At 38.3% G+C, this 19,940-nt stretch overlaps 1 protein-coding gene across 8 annotated transcripts in view; it reads right to left on the minus strand.

Annotated features, from left to right (window-relative positions):
* The window catches only part of RGS7 (regulator of G protein signaling 7), a 259,195-nt gene that overhangs the window by 17,434 nt on the left and 221,821 nt on the right, over positions 1 to 19,940 (minus strand). For 4 of the 8 annotated variants that reach the window (XM_086627803.1, XM_086627828.1, XM_086627820.1 and 1 more), the window contains 3 exons: positions 13,695 to 13,881; positions 10,346 to 10,435; positions 8,146 to 8,220 (listed from right to left, as the gene is read on the minus strand). In XM_086627803.1, coding sequence (XP_086483929.1) covers positions 8,146 to 8,220; positions 10,346 to 10,435; positions 13,695 to 13,881 — 352 coding nt within the window. Of the gene's footprint in view, positions 1 to 8,145; positions 8,221 to 9,051; positions 9,106 to 10,345; positions 10,436 to 13,694; positions 13,882 to 19,940 lie in introns of those variants that run through there. The other 4 variants (XM_086627812.1, XM_086627789.1, XM_086627774.1 and 1 more) reach the window with 3 other exon arrangements.

Raw genomic sequence — 19,940 nt, forward strand, 5'->3', positions numbered from 1 at the left:
CTTACATCACTCCTCAAATTACCACAGGCATACCCTGATAATGTAACATAAATAGATAGAAAACATTAAATAGCAAATGGCTCTGTCTAACTCTCCAGTTAGATATTTAATAATTACATTTATTGTATGGTTCATTTTAAGTACAAAACTCAGAAAAATCAAATTGATTTCAAGGAGACTAAGCAAAAAATACCGTGACCATGGAGAGATGCTACATCTCCTGCAGTAAATGGTAAATGAACCTATTCTACCACATCTGCTGTATTATAACTCAGTGGAATTACACAATTTAACATCTATTGTCATTATCGATTAAATTTATGCTCACAGGGGTCTGCGAGTTGGTTTTGAGCATTTACTCAAACACAATGTATCGGGGTGAGTCTTCACAAAAGGAAGAATAACCATTTTATTCTTTGTGCTCTGAAATACAAGTTGAACAAATTAGGATGAATATTTTGCCTAAAACATAACTTTGAAGGGAACTCATGATCTGCAGTGTTGAGTTAGACTGCTCATTCATCAGGTTCACCATGTTACCTGGCAGTATTAACACTTGCTTCTTCCAAAGACAGAAAGTGTCTTTCCTGGCACGCTCTCTTCCCTGTGTTTAGCTTGGTCACTTTCTACCTATGTTAGATTTACGGCTTCTTGACACTTGTTGAGCCTTAAACTATGTTTTCCTCTAATATAACAGGTAAACTGTTATACTAAGACATCTTTTCTTTTTAAATAGTCGAAAAAGTCTCAACAGCTGTGTGGCACTGGAATACAATTTAAGACAGCATATCTGAAAATAAGTGTTTTATTAGGTGATTCATGATTGTCAGCCTTGGACATAACCTAGGAAAATATTGAGCATATGCTGATATTTGAGCTTAATTTCACAGGTCTATAGGCCTGGCTACTTTCTGTAAATATGTATGAGTTCCCTTTAGTACTGAACTGCATAAACCAGTTAATCGAAACAATTAACCCAGAAGCTCTCTATTAGTTATTAAAACAATTTGCTGAATACCACACTGGAAAGCTGCACAAGCTCTTGCTGCGGGATAACACCTGTGAAATAATTTTTTATTCTTATCTGCAACAATTGATTATTTAGGTGCTGTAAATTCCCTGGAATTTTTAGATGAACCATGACAAAATTTGAGTGTCTCAGGAGTGCATTGTGATATGGTATCACATAAACTAGGAAGTTTTGACGTAAAAGCAGGCCAAAAACTAGTTGTTAGTTAGTTGATCTGACTTGTATAATCTTATTCTACATATTATTTGAATATTCCCCTATAGACTCAGTGAACTGTCATGACAATTTTTTTCTGTATTCTACATCACTTGCTCCCTGAGTATTACTGGTCTTTGGCCACTTTTTCTCCTCAGCCCTACAATGATCAGGATTTCCCTGGATGGTTCTCTCCTCCACTTCCCTTCCCTGCCTTAGAGAATGTTACACTTCTTAAAGATACGAAGTCTCCATCTGAACAACAATAACTTAAGCTCTGTTTCCAGGTATTAGTAGTTCTGATTTATCTTATAGTTGGCAAAGTGACAACTTAGAAGATACATCTTCCTTAAGAGATCTTTCATGTTTATTCTGAATCATACTTAGTTCTGTGATTGGGAAAATAAGCTTTTAATACACACAATCCATAGCAGCACCAAATACAGAATTATCCCACCATCTTATTCAAATCTGCCAGGATTTGTTATTTTGCAGTTTATGGAATATTTCTTTCAAACTCTGTTCCAGAATATACTTTTACTTTATCTCTGTACAGTAGAGTTTCATAATTAACAATTCTAGGAGATTTCCAGATTTACTCAATTTACAGACTGATGTAAGGATCATTCCTTGTGGGTCATAATTTAAGAGCTGAGCCCAGCTGTTTCTTTCAGATACAATGTTGATAGCATTTCTGTAAGCCAAATTTCGATTTGGGAAACGGAAACTATATCTAACAGGCCAGTTCTGAGAGATGTAGCATACGAGTCATCACACATAGGAAAATATTTCCTGTGGTAATGAGATTAAAGAAAAATAGGAAAAAAAAAAGGAAGAAGTAGGAGATGTTTGTCTGAAGAACAAAATGGACACCCTTAATATTTTCAATATATTTTTTTCCATCAACATTTAGAAGTATATGGCCAAATTCTAAACAGGATTAGGATTTTTGACTGTATTGGTGCACTTTGGACGTATGAATTGAAACTATTTCACAATTTTACTAATAATACAGAAGCCAAAATGAAACACTCACACGTACTCTGACAAGGGAGTCAGGGTATGAGCAGGCAGCACAACAGCTGGAGTGAGCAAGTACATCTACGAATATGAAATCAATTGGCCTCAGTGTCCATGACCCTACTGTAGTGTATTAACTGTTTAACATAGAGATGTCCCTCTAACTGCGTTTTTAGAGAATTTAGGGGGAAAATCAGAAAACCATTTGTAGCTTTATGAGCCGCTAAATACAAACGTGCTGACTGACCTATTGAAGAAACATGACTCTAACACCTCAAAATAATCCAGCAAACAAGTCAGCAACAACCTCAGTACATAATGTGGCTTATAAGAAATGAATATGAAATTTATATAGGGGCTGAAGCTGAAATGTAAGGCAGAGAAAGATCAAGTCTTTTCCTTTTGGAAGATTAATTCTCTTCCTTTCTGCAAAGCAGCCTCAATGGCTCCTTTTTCATGTTTCTTTATTGCCAGCACAGATGCTACTCCCCAGGACTGATACTAGAAATAAGAATTCCACATCTGACCAGGTGTAACAGAGAAACAATGTGAACTTGCTGCGAGCAAAATGAGACACAGAGCAAGAATTGACCCTCCTTGCTCTCACCATTTTCCACCTGGTCATGTGCGACACACCTGCAGCACGCCAGCAGCTTGGCCGGCATCGGCAGGGAAAGCTCCCGAGTGACACCGCTGTGCGACACACACAGAGCGGTACCTAAACAGCCCCTGACAGAAGCACATCTGGAGAGGCACAGGAGCAGAAACAGTAAGTGCCTTTCCAAGATTAGGCGGCCTTTGCTCGTCTAGCACAGGGGAATTCCTTTAGCGGCGCTCAGGGGGTCAGGATGCTGCTTCGATTTCCACAGCAGCCCGGGACGCCGCGCTCAGCCACCCGCGCAGGTGTATTTCTCTTTCAGACACGTGAGGAAGGGGAGGTCAGCGTTTACTGAATTTGGGACACAACTTTTCAGCACAGCTGCAGCGCTAAGTGGTTGCATGTGCAGGAAAATCCTTCCGCATGTCGCGGGGATTTGCAGTCCTCTGTTCAGTTCTCATGAGGGTCGTGCTGTTTCCTGGAGTGGTCCATAGATGGGAGGCAGCGGCTGAGTGACTGCCTTCCTGTTCTGCCTCATTCCAAATCGGGTGACGCTCTCGATTTCCTTCTCCTTTCGCACTAATCTTTACATTTACTGATGAGCTGCTCTCATTTGTGATTAACCTACAAAGTCTTGCCAGATGGGGTAGTTTGGACTTGAATAACCGTCTAAGCATGGAGTAACGCGTAACATTTTGCAAGTCACCAATGCACTAGACAAATGTTTTTACCATGTTTGTCCTAGGCCTGACCCCACAGGTTTCTATAGCTCTCTGCAGTTCTCATCCCTGCAAATAGCTTAAGATTCAGGTAAATGTTGGCTGGGAAATAGCAGGCACTGGTCCAATACCTGAACTGTCTGCACTGGCTCCTCACTTAGGTGAACCTGGTTGTGCAAGTGCTTCTCCTCAGCTCTTCTCTTCCAGCACAGAGTGCGGCAGCTTAGCTCCAGTCACTGCAGAATGGGACAAGGCCAGTCCACACCAGTGTGTCCTACAGATGCCCTTTTTGATTTTCCTCATTAATCTGGGCATCATTCCTAAAAAAAACCCTAAAGCTAGATTTTTGGACTAATTATGAGTTCAAATTAAAAATTTCAATTATTTCATCATTTCTTTTTAGTCAAACATCAATAAGCCGTCTCTTTCCTGAAATGCAAAAAGCCTTCTTTTCTACAAATACTTATTATTTTCATTATTGTTTTGTATTTATCAAATAAGAAGCTCTGTGATTATTTAACTGACTAGCTTTATTTGGTTTAAATTTTAGGAATAATCTGCAAGCAAATGCAAAAGTCGTATTAGGAGTTCTTCCATGACTGTACATTGAACATGAGATCCCACAAACTGATACTGCATTGAAGCTCATTCACAATGCTATGCTCAAGAAAAACGTAGCCCTTGGCAGTACTTCAGGGCTAGATGGACTTTTGGTCTGACACAGTAGGGCCTTGTATACATAAGTTTTACCTGTTCTTACAGAAACATTTCTTGATTAACAGATGAAACTGATATATTATCTGCCTTGTTTCTCAATAGAAGGACAGATTTTAACATGACAAGAGATGACACTTGTTTAAGCATCTAGAAAGTTTATCTTCCACTGATAAGAACTGAGGAAGCTATTTTTCTGAGTTTTAATTTCCACTTCTAGACCATAATTTGCTATTGCATTGGTCTGAGCTCTGTGAAAACATGCCTTCACATTTCACATCTCATGCATGAAATAGTCTAATGTTACTGGTTTGGAAGGGAAAAATATCAAAGGGCACTGGTAAGCAAGTTCTTCCAGCTAAGTGCAAGAAGGCAGCTGGAGAGGGTATAGGTAACGTAAGACATAATGGTTTTAAACTCAGAGTTATTAAATGGAGTCTTGTTTATGAGGTTACAAACAGAGATAATTATCATCTGATGGCTCTCTAGTTTAATATATGAGATGAGTTTGGTCTGTTTTGTACTGGCTGTATTTCCATAAAACATCACTAACTTGCAACAAGCACATTTTTTTTGCCTTCTCTATAATTGGGTAGTAATGGATGACATTGGCATGATGGAGTGTCTTCCTCCAGGCAGCTCTGAAGAGGAAGACTGCACCTTCTTGCCCTGCTAACTTGGCTCCTGGTGGGACAAGAAAACTTGCATGGGATGGAAATGAAATTATCCCACTCCTCTGTAAACGAGATCCCTTTGTTTCAGGCTTCCCGGCTGGTGGTTGCAACTAAACACTGGGCTAGAGCTCACAAAGGTGTCCTGCTCAGACTACCAGTCTGCCACTGTCACAAATCCTGCATGCTCATAAAAAATTAAAGATGAAAGTTTTCCTTAAGGGACCTCTTTGTTCCCATCAACATTATCAGTGCATATTCACTTGGTTTTTTTCCTTTGTAATGTAGATGTCAGTACTTGAGATAGGGGAAGTTTCCTGATTTTCTTTTTTTTTTTTTTTTTTTTAAATACAGATTATTTTTCCCATGTAAATTCCTCAAAAGAATTTTCAGTTTTTAAATGCCACAGAAAGTTTCTTTTCCTCTCTTTACTACTGTGGCAAGCAATGAGAGTCTTCTGCTCCCTGACTCACACCTTTAGCTTCCCAACTCTCTTCCTTGGGGAGCTGCAGGTGACAGACCTTAATTATTCCCAAAGAGAAACCCAAAGGGCTGAGCTGGCTGAGGGGAGCACAGAGCACACTGTCACCACCACTCCCTGTGCCTCAGAGTCAGAGCTGTGACACTGGTGGTTGCAAATGTTATTTCAAGGCAATGCATTTAACCAGTGGCATAACTCCAGTAGTGCCGAAGTGTACATGCTCTATATTTTCACACATACCTGGGAGTGTGAATAAGTGAGGCAAACCAAGAACAGCTGTGCTTACTACTCGAGGCAAACTGTAAGCGTTCATTAATAAATACTACATATAGCAAATGCCAGTTTGCTATCACTTTATCTATGTTGTAGGTGAACGCAGACCCGTTTCTAACAGTATTCATATCGTCTGCTGTGGACCTCCAAAGGCATTAGCAATTTTGCACTATAAAATCTACAGACCACGCTAAATAGCCAATGTTTTTAGCTAAGTGTTTTGGGCTTCATAAAGTGCAGCAACTTATTGAAAGTTTTCTAGAAAGAAAACTCTCCAACATCAAAGAAATATAGAACTGAGCCTGTTTTTTTTTGTGTGTCTATTGCTCCACTTTTATTTTTTCCCCATCAGACTAGAATAATGACTCATTATATCAGGTTATTTCCACTTAATTCAAGGAATAGTACAAAGAGATTACCCTTACAAAGTTTCTAAACTTTCTAGTTTAACAAATGCTTTCTATAGCAAGTATAACCCACTTTCAGTCATCACTGATCAGGAGCCTCTTACAGTCTCCATCTTAACAAATCAGGTTACAAATCACAAGGTCATCTTCTCAGGCTCAGTCTCTAGATACAACCAAGGTTAGTGGTTTTTTTTAAACACTTCAAATGGAAAAAACAGGTCTAATTTAGTTCAGTACAAACCGACTTTGATAAAAGCGAGGAAAAAAAACTGAAAATTAGTCTAAACTTTCTAAACCACAGAGGAGAACAGAAACTGTAATTTTCATCTTACTAAATCATTCAGAGATGACAACTTTCATCTAGGTTGTAGAAGACCTGTTTCACACCTATTTTCTGTATTAATCAAAAGAACAGATCTATACCACAGTCCCTCACTTTACAGTTGAACAAGTTAATCGGTACACTGTAGGATATTCTGAGAAACGTTTCTCTCATCAGTGCTGGTGGGAACTGCTGTAACAAGATAGATAATTCTATATTATAAACTAATCATAATCAAGAGCAAGAAGGGAAGAACAAGGATGCCTGGTGGCAAGGGGTCCTGGGGCAGTGGGTGATGTGAATTCGGTCGTCTTGGAGAAAAGGTTCGCACTTGAGCATCCTGATGTTCTGGATTAATTTACAAGCCTCAGAGCTGCCGATCTAATAGAGAATACAGTTCTAGCAGTGGCATGTTTTACTTTCATACCTGACACGACTTGACAGACTCCACCTGGATTCACAGGTAGTAGTTTGAGGAAAAGCAAAACCACAGTTTTTAGTTTATTTCTTGCTTCATGAATAAAAATAAATTGCCCTCGTCTACTGAAGAAGTACTATCACTTCACATACAGAAATCCTGGTTCTCATTTCTAGCTCAAGCTGGTTTATTGGGCCTGCCTTGCATCTCTGGCATCCTGCTATTCTGGTACTTCTGCCCTGAGATTAGCAGGATGAAAACTGGGCATGCCTGCAGGGCATAACGCTCCAGTGTTTGTGCACAGAACTGCTGGTTTGTCAGTAACGCTGCTCTGAGAGGGGTTATCGAAGAGTCATCCTAGTGCCTCCCAGTCTGTCTTCACTTCTTCCCTTTTAGTGCTGCATTCTCCTCACATCTGTTTGCAGCTTGCTATTTCTCTTCTTATAGCCGCCTGTTTACATACTCTTCACCATAACCAATTCCTGATCTGTGGGCTGTTTAAACTCCCATGAAGAAACGTAGTTGTCGCAGCTTGCCAGGCACTGTGACTGGGAAAAAGCCTGGCTCTCAGAGGTCCAGAATGTACTACCTACTCTCTTTTATTAACATAGGCTCTTTTATTAATATGGAACTTCCTATGGAATTACCATGTAATTAGCATGTACAATGTTATCATGTACAATGTTGTTTTATAAATCAACCTGCTTACACAACACACAAATCACACTGCAACATGCTATGGCAACACCACCATGCAAAATACAGGGGTTTTTGTTTCAACATTGGGATAGCTTCCTTTGTGGCTGTTTATTTACTTTTTAGTGTCCTTTACTGACTTTGTCCCATTGAATCCAAATTTCTTCCTGATTACAGTGGATTCAAAGCATATTACAGGAAGCCTTTACCTATAAGAAAGTAGTTAAAGAATTACAGTTTTGTTTTAACATGGGACATTTTCCCACAGCCTCACAAAACTTAGTTCTTTCACTGCATTTGTTTCTTTTTTTTTGATTACTAGAAAGTATATATATTTTTTAGATACTTGAGGAAACACCCTTGAGCCTCATTATACGGGAGGCAGTTGCTGAGAACCGCTTCTCCTTCCCTAGAAACTAAAAAACAAAAACCATGATCTTTGCTGAAAGCTCTCATATTTTTCAATTCAACGCACACAGCTCCACTAACCAGGTCACAGAAAAAGCCACGGACGCACACGCACACACAGCAGCGTCACCTGCACAATTCAACAGACAATGCAGACAAACTTGAGTATAATCCAAGATCTTTCTACCTCTTTTCATAACAGGTTAGTGCTCGCCCTCAGTGTTGGTGTACAGTTTTTATGGCATGGGAAAATAGGGATGTTTCTGCCCTACAAAAATAAATGCGTTGAATGCTTTAGTTTGAACCTTCACAATGTTAAAAAAAATCCAAAGAAACTGGATAAGTAAAAGGAATCCCACATATCAGGAAATCAGTGGAGCTTTTGGCAAGTGGCAAAAGAATGCCCACAGCAAATTTACCAGCCTTCACTTTTTTACCTTTGTGAAACAGCTTTTGAAAATCATATATTAAAAAAAAAATACTCAGTTCTCGTAATCTGTTATCAAAATGAAATCCCAAACCCTTGCACATCCTCAGTATGAATTCTTTGGTCCTGAAGAAGTTATGCTAGACATTAAGGAAGACGGGGAAATTATTATTGGTTATTTTTCTCTGTGCCCAATTGAAAAAAAAGGGACAAACTCTTTTTTATTAAAATAAAAAAGGAGACAGGAGGGAAATTAAATGTATTCAAACCGTGTCAGACTTAGTATTTTGGGAGGCACCAGAAAAAGGAACAACATCAAACAGGTTTTCACAGATTCTTTACTACAATTAAAACAAAACAAAACAAAAAAAGGGAAAAAGAAAAAGGGAGAAAGAGTGAATAGTTTCATGCTTCCTAATGCAAAAAGCATGGCTCCCAAAGGTCCATTCTTCCATGTGTGACTATTGAGGTCAGTGGGAAAGGGACTAGGGAGGAGGGTTTGTAATGAAAGCAGATTATAAAGCTGTCATTCCTAGGAAAATTCACAAACTGTGATAAATACACTTTCAACTGTCAGATTAGAGAAGCGAATAGGGAAAGTAGGGATCAGTGAAGGGGAGGGGAGAAGGATGTCCCATCAGGTTTACTAGTCTTCCGAGGCAACAAACTTACCACATTGCGTGTGAATTTCTCAAAAGATGTTCGACGATCCAGTGTGTTTTCCAACTTAAATTTAAAATAAATAAATAAAAAGAAACAAAAAGAAAAAGGAGGGGAAGAAGAAAAGCAAGAAAAAATGGAGTAGAAAAGAAGGATCGATGAAACAATGGACTGCAAAACAAAGTTTGTATAAATCAGGAAGCAAACACAGGTATGAAGCTGTAATGGGACTCTGCAAAACAGGGGATGAGCAAAGCTGATATAGTATTTGACAAAAATAATTTTTCATAGGGATCAAACTGGTTTGATTTAAAAGAAAAACTGAAAATAAAAAGAAATAATGAAGTGCACATCTTGTGTTAATGAACTGACATTCACAAACTTAAGGACTTCACACGGACAGTTGTAGCTTTCTGGTATTTTCAACATCTCTCTCTATATTGGATCTTCAGAAATCAATGTTTGAACAAAAAACAAAATCACACAGTACTTTTATATAATTTTAGGTTGTCATTATAAACAATAGAATGCTACGGTGTTAATAACTACCTCATTCCGGTAACGATTGGAGCCCTGATTTTGCAAGGCACAGGGCTCTCAGCTGATTCTAGGAAATCACTATTTAGAGCCCACTAATAAAATTATTTATCATTATAGAAATCTACATTGCACAAGCTGCTCCACATACTCTGGGCTGTGTCTCTTCAGAACTCATTCCATAATCTGGACCCTTCTAAGCAAATATTACATACCAGGACATGAGCCTCTGTTTGCCGAAGTGTGACATGATCAGTCTTTCAAGTCAGATTCCTAGCCTACTCAAAACTATTCATGTAATAATAGGGAAAGAAACAGAATTAGGAAGCCCCTATATTTATAGTTGAGATTAGAAGTTTCTAAACACATTCTGTAGCTTTTATAGGTGGAATAAAGAGAACAACAATTATTACATAAGCAAACTTGCAAACATGAAAGACTATTCTTCTGGGATTTTATTTTATTTTTTTAATGTAGTTGTAAAGCACTTTGCAATTTAAGGTGCTTCATAACAGAGAAAACAGTACAATATGGGATGTAAAAATAAAAATAAGTTTTGCTAGATTAACTTATTGAAACATGCCCGCATGCAGGATATACACATAAATGTATATTGAACTCCTGTGTGTATGTGACCCTCCAAACACGCCAAGCTGGTCACCTACCAGATATCCAGTTGCACTGGCACAGGGGAGAGAAGACTGAGTATTGTTGCAAACATAACCACTGCTTTGCACAGTGGCAAGACAAAGGCAAGATGGACCAATACCTTTTTCTTGGCCTGTAGCAGCTCCTGGTAGGCACTGGATCGTATAAAACGAGGATAAGAATCACTTTTCATCAATTTGTAAATGTGCTCCTGAAAGGGAAAGAAGTAGCTGTTATTCCCTTAAAAGAAGACGTGAGTAAAACAGGAGGCAGCCATATATGTTTTAGTTGAGCGATGTATACCAGTTAGCATTATTTTGAATAGGAAGACTTATGCGATGGCAGGTTGCAGTTCTGAAGGCTGAATTGCTCTCCCTATTTATTATGTATAAAGAACACAACACACCTTTCTTTAATTTATAGTCCCTATTCCCACTACTGAATTATTTTTCTAAGAATTTATAACTGAGTCCTAACTTAAGGCCAAGTTTCAAACCTCTCTTACATTAGTCAGTTTAGCTAAGTGACTAAATCATATTTTCTGAAGATGCTTTTCTGACTTCACAGGCTGGGAAAAGGTACTAGGTTTCTAATTCAGCACTACAAATAAGTGCGTAAGTTAGGGAGGATATCCCCTGGCTACTCTTGAAAATATCCTTTGACAGATGCTTATTCTACTATCCAGCTGACAATATAAAAAGGAAAATACATACGCAAATTGAAAACTAGTTCCAGGCTAATCTAATTTCCAAGATATTTATTCTCCAGGGGCATATGAAAATTTGGAAACCCTTAGCCAGAAAACAAATGACACAGACGGTTTAGAGAGCTTTTCTTTTTGGAGCATTCTCATTTCTGTAAAATACGAAAACCTAAAAATCTACGAGGTAGTACACTTTACAATTCTAGTTCTAATTATAATGTTAGGAAAGAGATTTGTGAAAAAAAGCAATCAGAATAAGAAATACTCTCAAAATATTTTTTAGAAATCCACTGAATTGTGTTAGCTGTTTTTGTTTTATTTTTTACTCAAACTCTACCTTTTACTACAGGAAACTTGTAGCACAGCAATCGAGAAACAACAAACTGTAAAGTAAACTCTGTTTCTCAGCTTGGTGCTGCATAAAATTAGTGAATAGAAAAAAACCCAACAAACCACCTTGCTCAAAAATTACAGAAGGGTAAAATTAAAGCTGATTTTTAATTTTTGCTGTACTTGAAACTCCAGAAATTATTCTAAGTGCCTTTCACTGTATTTCTTGCACTAAGCAGAGAAATTCGGCTGTTATTCAGAACTTGGGCTGGTTCATTTGGGGAGTTTTTATTTCACTCAACTTCTAAGAAAGCAGCCAATGCAGCCAACAGAGAGCAGAAAGGACTCTGCTCCTGTCGTACATATCAAGAGTGACGGGCATTAAAATGTTATTTCTGTGCAAAAAACAACCCTGTAAAAGCAAGACTAAATTAGGCTGTATTAGTATTGCTAATTTACATATTAGTCAGGAATTGAGGCTGGATGTTATTTAGCACAATCAACCTATTTTTACTTATGTATCACTCTCATTTGACATGGAGTTCCGTGGTGCCATCTTTCAAGTCCCAAAATGCTTTTCAAAACATTTTAACCACAATTAAATGACCTGCTGACTGCCAGAATGACTTATAAGTGATCTCTTTCCCAACTGGCGGGACACAAAGAGCCTGTTGCAGAGGCAGAGTCCAAGTCCTACTCCTGACAAAACCCTGACACTTCAGGTGGGGCACTCTGTAGAGGTCCAAAAGCTTCAATGAGAACATAGCAGGTGCAGTCTGCCCTCTTTTCCTAGAGAAACTGAGGCTTCCAGGGTCAAGCTGAATGCTGAACTGGATCAGATAAGCAGAGGTCTGACAGGAGGCACAGTCTTGCTTGCATAAAGTCTGAATATCCCACATCTTTCATAAATCAAAGTAAAAAAATAGAAAGATAAAAGAGATCTGGAAGTAAAATGGTGTTAAAGTTTTACTCTAATTTAAAAGAAAAATAAATTGCATATTGGCAAGGAATTCGATTGTCCTTCACTGACTCAACTGAAAGAATTTTTTTTAAACCTTTAATCTTGCTAGATTGTTTATTTGTGCAACTTCTATCTTTGCTGTACGCTGCACTCCTAAATCGCCAGGGAGTCTGCAAATGCAAGCAAAAACTGTGTGTTTGGCTTAATGTAGAGTACTTCAAAACAGTGGGTATGATATAGTGTCTAATGAAAACTTTAACGTTGCATCATAGGTTGCTATTCTCATAATAGCAAAATGAAAAGCAGGTAGAATTATTCCCCCACCTATTTAGGTTAGAGGCACTTTCCCAAAAAGTAGAAATTAAACTCCCCTGTCTCCTTTGTGGGACTTGCAGCAGCATCTCCTGACTCCCAAGATGATGACCTAATAATCAAGCTGTAGGAAATTCTGCAGGGATATGATCTCAATTTCTCCTTTTGACACCATTTCACTTTGCATTAATAATTAAATTTTCATCACTGGGCTGCTGATGAAAAAGAGAGGATGGTACCGGTTCTACTACTTCTACTGTGAATCCAATTATTTTCTATTGCTTTTCTCAGAAGTCTGTGAAGATGAAATATTAAGTTATAAGTCACATGAAGTGTTGCATTTAATACAGAAGTACTTGCTTTTTCTTCCAAGGAAAATCAAGATTTGTATTTTATCATTTTTGATTTTTTTTTTAACTTTTACTTTCAATCTCAAACGTACAAGCATTTTCATGACTCTAGCTCTTGTCAAAAGTATCTTTTGATGGTGATATTCAAACTGTGACTAAGTCAGATCCCCCAAAGCCAAATAAGATATTTACAGACTGTTCTTTACTGCTGTAATACTAATTATTGAAGAGCAGATCTTAGCATCTTTGCCCAGTGTTCAGTAGATGGTAGTTTAATAAGGTATAGAATATACAACATCCTTGAAATAAGATATTTCTACACAAGCTGTTAAAAAATTATATTTCTTACATGGGGCATGTTCTTTCCATGATGGGAATCTGTGACTGCTATAAGAGATAATAGCACTTTTGGACATACATTGAGAGAACAGACATTGAGTCTGTATCAAGGGAATTCTTTCAGAGATAGATCTTGAGAACTAGAAATCAATGTGCGTGGGGGGGAAGTTTTTCTCTTAATGTAACTGAAGAAAATTAAGAAAAGAGGAACATAAAAATATAATTTTCATTGCTTTATATGCTTCACTCTATTTGAAGACCACTTGAAGACTTTATACCAGGCACAGAATCTTCATGAAGAGCTTTAGTAACTCCTAGGCCTCAGGAAAGAACGTTATCCATTTACATTTCCAAAACGGCATTTTAGGAAACAGAGCACTACCAGTTAATTCCCAAATATATCTTATTTTATGTATAAAGATTTCAATAGCCAATATTCTATTTTAAATGTTCCTAAACAGGATTGCAAACTGACCTGAGCATCTTCAAACGTGTATCTTCCAGGGTCCTTTACATTCTGCGTGGTTTTGTCATAACTTTTTGAATCTAGATTGATAGCGCTGGGTGCACCTGGAGCGAGAAATTCTTGCCAGATTTCTTGGACGCGAGCAGGAACTTCACGGATAGGCCTCTTCTTCAGGTCTTCTACTGCTAACCAGAACCTATGGTACAATATAGCATTTTAACTTCCAATTCAGTATAATCATTAGTGAAGTGCTCAGACTCTTCTTTGCTCTTAAAAAAATAATAAAGAAACTGAAGGTTTAATCTAAACCATGCTAAAATAAGAAAAACCTGTGATTTATTGAGACTTGAGTAGCTGGGTGTAAGCTTTGCTGCTGTGATTTACTGTCTCAGGCAATCAATCCACCTTAAGAAGCAATTATTACAAGCCTCTTCATGAGACAGGTGGGAAACCCTTTGTTACTTATGTATGGGTAACTCGCTTATGGGAGGGAAGGTTTCCGTTTAACTGGTATTAATGCAAGATTTCATTTCACCTGAACCACAAGGCTTATATCTCTTATGAACCTATTGCTTTTTGACCTTTCCTCAAAAGCTGATAAGAGGTTATGTTCTTGCTACCTACTTGAATCTCTCTGAGGCCTGCTAAACTGGGTAACTAATTTTGTTACTATTACTCCACAAATAATGTATAAACTGGAAAAGCATTTGTTTTGCCCACTATAATTTAATTTATTTCTTCAGCATTGCATTTCTATGCATATTTTTACTGAAATGCTGAATAGAAGTACCCATTCTCTCTTCTTTTTTGCTGCTGAGCAAACCAATATTGGGCAGCCACGTACAGTACAGGCCAGTTCATTGTATCCTTCTCACTCATTCGGGAGTGGGATCACTAAAAAAGTCATGAGCACTTTGTGATCACAGCTAGCTAGCTAGCTCTAAGCTTTGCTATTCACAATAATGATTGCTTTATGATTATTTCCTCTACGAGTGTTCAGACTCTCTCACTGCACAAAATAATTCTAAATTCAACAAGGAACCCATGCATAGACATGGTGCAGACCACTTAGTGCTCCTCCCCCTGAGAGATCAATTAAAGTTTGACTTTGTTGAATATGCAATGTATACTATCACAACTTTTCATTATTGTTTTGACACACCTGATCCTATGAAACAGATAAGCTGAACCTTCAAGTGAGTCAACTTTGAAATAAGTTGGATTTTACAAGGCTGACAAATAATTTGTGGGAACCTTTAAAGTGTGAGAACCTTCCACCCTGCTTACACTGTGAGATGAAACCGAGCTCTCTTAGCTTAGTTAAACAGGGATGGGATAGGGGAGAGGAATAGTGGAACTATACTCAGACCCTGCAAGAGAGTAAAATGATACTACCCTCAACCCAAATTCCAACACAGTTACTGCAACGACTCTTCAGAGAGGATAGTAAAGCATAGCAAAGAAAACCCTATGGTATTCCTCCTGTAAGACATTCTTCACTTGAGATGATTTACCTTCCAGGAAGCAACTAGTCCTTCATAGTCTTGTTTTGAAACTACTTTGTAGAAGACATGGAAGGACCCCGTGCTTATCACTCACAAGCCATTATGGTCAGCTTCACTCTACTGAGATAACTATTTTAGGCATTTTTACAGCCTTCAATTTCTGAAGTATCTAAGCACAATCTTTCTGCCTATTGATCCCTTAAGATTCTCCAAGAGACAGAGAAGTAATATTGCCCCAGTTTTGCAAATATATTAATAATGTAATAATGTACAGTGGTTTCCCCAAGGTCACAAAGGGAGTCTGTGCCAACAGAAGAACTTCAGTTTCAAAAATTCTAGGTAGCATCATTTATCTCTGTGAACTGCAGTGAGAATTGAACATAGATCTGCACAGAGCCTGAGGACTTATCCTGAGAATCTGATGGCAATGCAGTAAGAACAGAGGCCTCATAACTCAAGTTTAAAAATTGCACAGCTCACAAACTTTAATTCCGCTCTCTCTGTCAAATTTGGGCAACCTACTTCGGTTCCCATAAGCTGCTTTTGATATTTGCATTTAAAAGTGTATATCCTGCAGTGCTAACCCCTTCAAATGCGTCTTCTGGGACTGACTGATTACTCATGTGTATCGAAGTCAGGTAAGGAACAGAAAAATGAAAGGGAAGAATGTTCTTTGTAAACACATATTTTCTATCACCCTGCAGACATCCTGAGGATCTAGCTCAAAGCTGTCACATTCTTGTTTGTTCCATTATATCACTGCCAATACTTCTGGAAGTCACCACAAACATGCCTTAGGATGCTATTTTCCTTTGCAAGTAAACTGTTTCCATAAAGTAGGTTATACTCAATTACAGGGAAAATAGATGGGAGATAAATTTAACTTATTTGAGGAAATGTTCAGCTTCCAGCATAGAATAGGCAGGTTGTATAGACACATCCTTACAGGCTGAACACTATCTTTTTGATAGATTAATTTTATTTTATCCTTCTAACATTACCATTCAAAAAAACTATTTAAAATGTGAGGTTCTAAATATAGAAACCTCTGTAAAAGTGAGAAGAAAATGCTGATTTCTGTGATATGTTATGTCTAGGGTGCTTACTTCACAGTCAACACACATTTTAACATTTTAATCTACTTCACAGATCTTTCAAGAAAAAAATACCTGCCCTTCTCCCTCAGAGAGTTAAAGTCAAATATGCAAAGTTAGAAAATGCCAAAAATAAGGCTGCCACCTCTCGCATTTGCAAAAATAACTTTTCTGAATATCCCATGGCAACCAATAGCACAGATGAAGTTGAAATGGAGTCTGCAAGACCTCAGCACAGGGCCTCAAATTAAGAGAACTTCCCGTCCCTTTTACGGCTCTCTGCCTCACAAGCTGTGACCAGAGCAGGGGAAGGTTCCTGTAGCAAACGGCACGCAGTGTGCAACAGTAAGCATGTGCAAGGGCAGGAATGGGGAGAGGGGAAAGCCACCTGAGTTTTCTGGACAATGATATACACAGACTTAGTGCTACTTCATGGAAGAAACTAGAGCTCAGTCTCTCTGCCCTTGGATGAAACTCTGTCTCCTGTTGGAGAGGTGGTCTGCTTTTGCCATGGAGAGCCTCTCTAGAAGATGCTCAGTACTGTTTGAACAGAGACTTGAGTAGCTGGGTGTAAGCTTTGCTGCTGTCTTCTGTCCTAGCTGGGTCACATACCAGATGTATAGCTGCGTGAGAATGTATAGCATGTGATAGTCGTACATCCAGCCACACAGTAAGACACACGTTGCAAGATAGCTGGGGATTATGTCCTCCAGCTGGATTACTTTCAAAGTGAGGGCAGTCAGATAAATAGCACAGCTGCAACACAGCTTCTGTCCTGTTAACTAACCTAAATGTCAGATGCAGCCATCAGCAGATCCCAGATCAAGCTAATCAGTTAAATTTAGCACATGGGAACACAAGGCGGCAGTGATTCGCCACAAAACGTGTGAGGTTTAGACACTTGGAATTAAGTTAAACTTGAGTCTGAATGAGAAATAAAGCACAGGCAATCTCAGCCTTGAGGTTTAAATTTTTGTCAAGTTATTAGCATCCAAAACAGGGTCTCAATCAATAGTGTGAAGGATAAATGTTACCAGTGCTCATACTGTGTGGGAAAGTGTCATTACCAACACTTCTGTTCAGACTTGCAGGACAAAATCCAGGACATTTAATCAATCTTCATACTTTGTAACATGCAGAACTCTCTCCTCCACCATCAGTGAAGACAGAAATGTCTTGCATTTAAAGTCATCAAGAGTGGTGATCAGTAATAAAAAGCAAGAAAGTGAAAGTGAAACAGGCTGGGTTAAAAAGAAAACGTAACCGCTTGCACCATTTTCCCTTTTCTCTAGTAAAAGCACTGTTATGGTGTTATTCAAAGAATAACCACTGAAGAATTCAAAGAACCACTGATGTAAGCTAAACATAAAACTAAGCACTGAAACCATTGAGATCTTTACAGGCTGCAATTCCTACAAAACAACCACTTGGGAGCAAATGTACAGTCAGTATATGAATATTAACTTCCCAAAGAATTCTGCAGCACTACAGATGAAGGATATGGAAAGGAATGGGGATTTTCTACAGAAATGAAACAAATTAGGTCTCCAGGTGCCACATTGCAGTAAGATTCATTTCACCATCTTACTCTCTTTAAAAAGTCCTTTTTCAGTGCTTGGACAGCCTTGTGACCAAGCTCAATAATAGTAAATCACGCTCAAACTTACGTCTTACGAATTTTAAACAATGGTCACTATTTTTGTAATAGGCAGTAGGAATTTTATAAGTCTATTATCCAAATCATATGTTACTTTAGCTCTTTGTTCTGAGTTGTGAGCAGCATGCAAAGCGATCCCTCCAAAAATCTGCATGGTAACAAGATTATAAGTCATAGCCTGTGTCAGGTGAATGCAGAATCCAACCCGGGTGTTAGCAAACTGTAACAAAGCTACTGCACAGACAGAACTGCTTAGACAGTTTTATTCCTTTGCTATGCTTTACAACACTCCTTTAAAGAGTGACATGCTATTAATCCCAATTCACAGGCAAAGAGAAAAAGCAGAGAGATACAGAGCAAGAAGGTGAAACCTGGTTGCATTCCTAGTCATCGCGCAGTTCTTAGTTTTAACTCATGGCTCAAGTTTCTACATCTCTGTCCTGTTTCTTAAGACAGAATGTACTACCACTAAGCACGAGATTCTCAGCCAGTTTAGACACTCTCAGTCCAAGCTAACAAAACAGTAACACCGGGACTTTTAGCTACATAAGATAATCACACTTGAATAGAAATGGTGTATCTGGTAGACTTATCATTTCAGAGTTTAGGCATTCTTTCACCAGAGTGAGGTATAAGACTTCTAATCAATCAATATTGAATTTCTCTGTAGTGTCTGCAGTTCCCTGCTGTATCCTGGGTATTGCATTTGATAGCTTGGGTCCCAGCTGTCTATCCCACTACAGGTTTGATGGTGTTTGTTGTAAATTTTATCATAATTAGAACCGCAAAAGGACAAGAGCCAGCTACTGACTTGAGTTCACTTTGTTGCAGTGGGTAAGATGTGGATGGAAATAAATGTTTTTCTCAAAAAAAACCCCAAACCAAAACAAACCCCACCAAATTGCCACAGTAGCATCAACAGGTGAGCAAGGAAGTTGGTAGTCTTTTAAATTTAAGGTTCATTCAACAGTAATGCTTGAAACCATCAAGCTTTTCATTTCTGTTACTGAGATCTATAACATTTTAACTCCTATAAACAATAAGCTTCACAAATTTATGCCTTCTAACCTGACTTTACTGTGTGAGCCTAATGGTGGATTGATTTCTCCACAGTTTTAGAATTCATAAACATAATTCTGAACTTGTGAGACAGTTTTCCTTCAGTAAATCATCACAGAAAGCACCTTTTCAGTGCAAGTTTGATCCCCTGCCTGATCCTTCCCAGGTACAGCCTTTAAGCTCATAGTCATCGTTGCTCAGATATTAAATTTTCTAATGCCAATATAAGAATCGAGAGAGAGAGAGAGAGAGAGAGAGAGAGAGAGACAGAAGAGTAGATGGCATGTCAAGGAATCATCTCTGAACAAATTTCTCTAGGGAATTTTTCTGGATCAGTCACTTGCAGTTTGCCTGTGGATAGTGTTGTAAATAGGATTAGAAGAAAGAGCTAGGGATAACAGTTTAGTTGGCAGGGAGACAAATTAATCATAGAAAAGCACAGAAAATTCAGCACCCACACTGGGCTGAATAGGTTCATGTTTGAACAGCTGCTCTGCATAAGGAATTACCAGGATGCTCTTTACATGAAAAAATTACCTTTCATTTTCTTGGTATTATTCTGATTTTAAAATTTTCATTTTATCACTTGGATTTTTTAATAAACCTCTCCCCTGTATCTTGCACTAATGAAGTTATTAGCATACACATACAGGTCAGGCGTCAGGCCATATTCCCATGGAGGTAATGGCAAACAAATCTGTTGGAAAATACGATAAGGTCTAGAGTTTCTAATAGATATTTGCGATGCAAAATTCAATGTTTTAATATGAACATGGTCAGCAACTTACGGAAGTCCATCTCCAATTATTCTGCTGACAGACGTAAACGAGGCCTGTGCAATTACTCAGCATGTATGAATCAACAGCAGAAAGTGCTAAATGCCTCATGTAGGTTGCTGCAGAAATGTAACTCTAGTATGAATAGCTATGCTGCATCTCTT

The sequence above is a fragment of the Tauraco erythrolophus genome, chromosome 2 (assembly GCF_009769465.1).
Source record: "Tauraco erythrolophus isolate bTauEry1 chromosome 2, bTauEry1.pri, whole genome shotgun sequence".
In the NCBI taxonomy this organism is placed as follows: Eukaryota; Metazoa; Chordata; class Aves; order Musophagiformes; family Musophagidae; genus Tauraco; species Tauraco erythrolophus.